The sequence below is a fragment of the Sarcophilus harrisii genome, chromosome X, assembly GCF_902635505.1.
Source record: "Sarcophilus harrisii chromosome X, mSarHar1.11, whole genome shotgun sequence".
In the NCBI taxonomy this organism is placed as follows: Eukaryota; Metazoa; Chordata; class Mammalia; order Dasyuromorphia; family Dasyuridae; genus Sarcophilus; species Sarcophilus harrisii.
In genome coordinates, this window is record NC_045432.1 from 6448284 (window position 1) to 6453759 (window position 5476).

The 5476-nt window shown below is 63.3% G+C and overlaps 1 protein-coding gene across 1 annotated transcript; it reads right to left on the reverse strand.

The window, feature by feature from the left end:
• Positions 1 to 429: 429 nt before the first annotated feature.
• On the reverse strand, positions 430 to 5091 carry LOC100926609 (coagulation factor VIII-like). The gene is given in 6 exon segments (XM_031944726.1): positions 430 to 497; positions 2875 to 3070; positions 4342 to 4387; positions 4389 to 4485; positions 4686 to 4727; positions 4730 to 5091. Coding segments are annotated over 6 exon segments (804 nt in total). The 5' UTR covers positions 5085 to 5091.
• Positions 5092 to 5476: the final 385 nt, after the last annotated feature.

Sequence of the window (5476 nt, forward strand, 5' to 3'; positions counted from 1 at the left end):
CTTCCAGTGCTCTCAAAAGGAGCAAATCCGTGGCAGGGCCTGGTGGCTGCCTCTGGCTCTGGAGCCCTTCACCGCCCGAAGTCTGAACAGTGATGCCGTAACGGTTATTGTTGTCAGCCTACTGGCGAGCTCTGCTCAGTCCACGCCAGGCAGTTTCTCTGACCAGAACTGGTTGTGAGGTTACAGGCTTCCTTGTGGCCCGGGATTTCTGCCCTAATATTTGCTCTACAGGCTGGGCTAGAGGCTAGAACCACTGTCCCTTCTCCCTCCAGCTCCCTGGCGGTCTTTGTTCCCCCTTCCCTACTCTGGGGCTCAGCCCCGGCCCCCCATGTCACTGCTGGCTTCCAAACTCCTCTCTTCTCGGCCCACGGCCCACACTGCCCAGTGCCCTCTCTCCCCAGGAACCCACCCCAGGGATGGGTGCCTTGCTCAGGCTGCCCTGGATCCAGGATCCACCCCCAGGGAGCCGGCCCCAAAGCCACAGGGCTCCAGTCCAGCTGCAGAAGTAGCAGAAGAGGCAGGAGGGTTAAGGAGAGCCTGTGATGGTCATTGTTAGAAGATATGAGGCTGTTTGGAAGCAAAGGAAGAGAAACCAGTGGGAAGGGAGAGAGTAAAAACACCAAAGGGACAAGGGAGGACTCCCTGAAGCCCCCGTCATTGCCTTTACAGAGGGCAAGGGTTGAAGACCATGTCAGAGACCAGCTCTCTCCAGGGGTCCATTGCCCTCTCCAGGGGTCCATTGCCCTCTCCAGGGGTCCATTGCCCTTCAGGGGTCCACTGCCCTCTCCAGGGGGCCCACTGCCCTCTCCAAGGGTCCAATGCTGCTTTCCCCTTAACTAGAGCTAAAGAGAGGAGAGCTTTTTTTTTTTAACCCTCCTCTTCTTTCCCATACCCCTTCCTCTCTCCTTCCTCTTTCGCTTTCCTCTGACCTCCCTCCTCCCCTGTCCAGTTTGTCTTTCTTCTTTCTAGCTCTCTCGCATTCTACACTCCCTTTCCCCCTACTCAGGAACTTCCCTACAGGGAAAGGAGATGGAAAGGCCGTTTCAGTCCCTTAGGTTATGCTGGCAAAGCAGGGAGGGAAAGACACTTTTTGACACTTCCACTGGTCATCACACCATGTCTGCCTTTTCTCAGCGAGGCAGTGGTGCCGAGGACCCCGGGGAGGACCTCCTGTTGTGGCCTCGCCTATGGGGTTTCAGCAGAGCCTTCCCAGGCACATCTCTGATAGGGAGGAGCCGTTGCTGACACAGATGATGGCTGTTGGGCATGGTCTGGAAGCAGGCCCGGTGCACTCTGGGATTGGGGGGAGAGAGAGCAGGCCCCTCCTTCCCAGAGGCTGCTCCCCCAGACAGAGGGCTTGGAGGCTTGGGTTGCTGCATGGGGACAAGGGGAACGGTTCTTGAACTCAAAAGTCCTAAGTTGTCTCCACTAGGGTCTGAAAGGAAGTGGTTGGGGAACCGGGGAGCCCCTGAGAAGTGGCTCTATTTTTCCTACGGGGACCTGCTCGGTCACAGAAAGGATATCCAGGGCTTCAAGGCTGAGGTCTGGGCCCTTGTTTGCCAGAGGAGGCGAGGAAGCCTCGGAGAAGCCCAGTGACCAATTCCAGTTGGGAAAGCGTATTTTCTCCCAATTTCTGAGCCTCTTTTGTGTCCTTTACAGGATGACCCAGTTTCACCTGAACCCCGAGGGGGTCTAATCATTTCAGGGTGATGTCAGGTCGGCTTCTGGCGGCTGCAGGACCAAATCCCCACCTACATCGAACGAGGGACTGAAGCAACTCAGAGGAACCCTGGTCAGTCCTCTGTAAGGCGATTGGGAAGTGATGCTCCAGCCCCCAGGCTGAGATTGGAGCCAGGCCCTTAAACCCAAGTGATCAGCAGCTTCAGGAGGCAAAGGAGCTCAAGAATTCTCTGGCCTAGATAGGGGCTCTACAGCCAAACACAAGTGGTCCAGGGAATAAGAGACAGGGAGGGGGAGCAGGGGGAGGAGAAGGGGGACCAGCAGGAGGAGAAGTGGAGAAAACAGAAAGGAGGAAGGAGGACCAAGAGAGGAGAAGGAGGAACAGAGGGAGGGAAGGGGGGACCAGCAGGAGGGAGAAGGGAGGAACAGAGGGAGGGAAGGGAGGAAGAGAGGGAGGGAAGGGGGGACACCAAGAGGAGGGAGAAGGGAGGAACAGAGGGAGGGAGAAGGGAGGAACAGAGGAGGAAGGGGGTAAAGGGGGGAAAGAAACCCTCTGACCAGCCAAGCCAGGCTGAAACTTCTTCTGCAGACGAATCTGTCACCAGAATCCCCCTCCCCAGTGACCTTTAAACTTGCTTCCTCCCCTGCCAGGTTTCTGGGGGCATCCAGTAAGAAAATTCCCAGGAGGCCATCCTGGTCTCAGAGGAAACGCTCATCAGTCTTCCTGAACTGGCAAAGGAAATGGAGTGAATTCCCCCGTCAAGGCAGGCCAGTCCTTGGGGCCTCCCGAGTGGTGCCGGAGGCCGGCTCTGCTGAGAAGGTCCCCTCACTGAGAGGGCAAAAGCCATCCCAATCTCGGCCTTCCTCATGGGGCTTACAGCCCGTGGTTTAGGCCCCTTAGGCCGCCAGGCCTGGACTCAGAGGCCGGAGAGCAGCTTCTGAATGACACTTTGCGTCCCTCGCCCCCTCCGTCAACCCAAGCGCCATCTGCAAAGCGCTTAGCCCAGTCCTGGCACACAGTAGGCGCTTAATCCTTCATGTGCTTCCCCCTTCATAATAAGGCCCGGTGCTTCGTGCTCGTGTCCCCTCCCCGTGCTCAGAGCTCGTGTCCCCCCCCCAGCCTTGACGGGACTGGGCATTGCGCCTCCGTGGGCGGGAGTCATGCCTGTTCAACCGCCCCGGGGCTGTTCCTACTTCTGTGGAGCCCAGCGACTTTTGACTGGTGGTTCTGATGAAAGAAGGTCCAGCGCTTGCCATCTCGGCTGCTGGAGAGCAAGAACTCTCTCACGAACATGCTGGTGAGGATGGACTTCACTCCCTGGGTTGTCACTCCCGTGACTTTCATCAGCTTCCCGAAGTCCACCTGCAGCCACTCCGCCCGCCCGTTCTCCTGCGGAAGGACGGGATCGGGCGTCGGCCGCCGCTGCCCCCCCCAAGTCCACCCGGCGCCCGCGGACATTCAGGCGGCCTTCCCGTGCCCGGGCCTCGGCCACGCCGGAGCCACAGAGCCAAGGGGCCCAGTGCGGAGGCCTTGCGCCAAGGAGCCGGACTAGGGGCCGGATCACCGGACCCCACCCCCACCCCCCGCGGAGCTTCAGCCCCGACGGGGCTCGGACTCGGACGTTTGCCCCCACGGGCTTCCGTCCCCATGGACAGGGCGCCACGGCCGCGACCTTCTCCCGCCGCTCCACCATCCTCCGCTCCCAGAATCCCATGCTGGAACACGGACCTCCCCGTTGTAACTCAAACACGACCTTCCTTCTCCAACTGCGGCTTCCGCCTCAGGGGGGAGGGGGGGACAGTACCCGGGCGCGGGGAGGGCGGCCCTGAGTCAGACCCGGCTCACAGCTTTCCAGGCCTGGATGCTCTTCCTTCTCATCTCGGCTCCCTTAAAGTCCCGCCTTCCCCAGGACGCCTCCCCGGGGCCGGCGCCTGAGCGCCTCCACCATCCCTGCCCAAATAAGCGCCCATCATCCTCCCAACAAGCGCCCATCATCCCTGCCCGGGGCCGAAGCGCCTCCATCATCCCTCCCCGGGGCCGAAGCGCCTCCACCATCCCTGCCCGGGCCAGCTACCCATCATCCTGCCCGGGGCCAAAGCGCCTCCACCATCCCTCCCCGGGGCCGAAGCGCCTCCATCATCCCTGCCCGGAGCCAAAGCGCCTCCATCATCCCTGCCCGGGCCGGCGCCTCGGCCGCTGAGCGCCTGCAGCCCTTTGCTGTTCATGGGCACCGGGAGTCCCGGGGGGCAGCCTTGCCGGCCCAGGGCTTAGCGTGGTGCCCAAGTGAGGAAGAGGGTTTCAGACGCAGAAACGCAGGGCCGGGACGGATGGAAGGGAGCTGAGCCGAGGGCGAGGCAGGTGGAGGTTTGGGCGGCCCCCCCCCCCCCCCCGGAAGCCGGGGACTGCCTGGAGGGCAGCCGAGCAACGGGGCGATGCCAGCCCGCCCCGCCCGTGGTCACCCTCGGGGAAAGCTGCGAGTCTTCCCCTGGCCCCTGGGCGCTGGAGCAGCGCACTCACTTGCGCCTTAGTCAGGGCTCGGCTGGTCCGGGTCTGCCACAGGCAAGAGGCAGTGCTGCGCGAAAGCAGCTTATCCCCAGCTCGCTAAGCCTCACAGGGACCCGCCTCCCTCTCCCCACGGCTGCCCTTCAGCAGTTACTTACCCGGGGCCTCCAGGCATTGGTTCGGCCCTGAAGGTTCAGTCGCGCTGCCAGGGGCCCAGGTGGCAAACACGCTGGCCTTGTGGGACGACGCTGTGAGCTGTGCCTGAGATGGCCCCTGCTTCACACCCAGGGGGAGGCTGCAGCCTGGGGGGCCTGGGGTCAGCGCCGGGCAGTTCGGTGCTGGGGTAGCCGCCCCCCGTTCAGCTTCTCCGTTTCTCCCTCCCAAGCTTCAGGCCGGGACCCTCCTTTGGGTACACAGGCCAGGGGGGGGGTGGCGCAGCCCGCGGGTCACGCCTCAGGTTCGCCGCCGTGGGCCCAGGTCCCAGGGAAGCTTCGGGTACCACTGAAATTAGCCTCACAGCCCAGCAGTTTTACGCGCAGCGCATCTGCACGCTGAAGTGAGAGGGCTGCAGGCGCAGGAACCGGGCGATCACGGGAGGGTCAAACGCATTCTCCTTGATCCCTGACGCATCCACGTTCCCAAAGAAGACCTGCAAGGGGCCGGGCATAGAAGGGACCCGAAGCAACGGCCGGGGCTCCCAGGAGCCCGCGGGAGCCCCAGCCGCCCCTCCCACGGCAACGCCCCCAGCGGGCAGCCAAGGTCTCTCACAGACGAGCGGGCACGTGCTCAGAGACCCCCCCCAGCCCCACCACAACTTGGGAGCCGAGTCACCGCTCTCGGACCGTCCCGCGCCCACTGCTCTCGTCCCCAACGCGAGCAGACTCTGCCCCGAGGCGCTCATGCTCGCCCAGCTCCTGTGTTGTCCTCGAAACCCTCAGCGCTCGTGCTCACCAGCTCAAGCTCCCTCTGCCCCACAGCCTCTGCCCTGAGGCGCTCAGCCTGCTCAGCCTGCGCTCTGCCCTCTGTCCCCATGCCTGTGCCCGCTCAGCTCGTGCTCACGTTCCCTCTGCCCCCGAGGCGCTCGTGCCTGAACCGGTCCCCTCCGCCCCCTCCCCCAGGCGCTCATCCTGGAGGCCCGCGGCCCGCAGCGGCCCTCCCACTCTCAGCCTGCGGAGCTCGTGCCCGCCCTCCCCTGCCCTTCCCGTTCCAGGCCCGAGCTGCTCCTGCCACAAACCGTTGTTCCCCGCCCCCGCCCTCCCCACGCTCGTGCCCTGGTGCTCGTGCCCTGGTGCT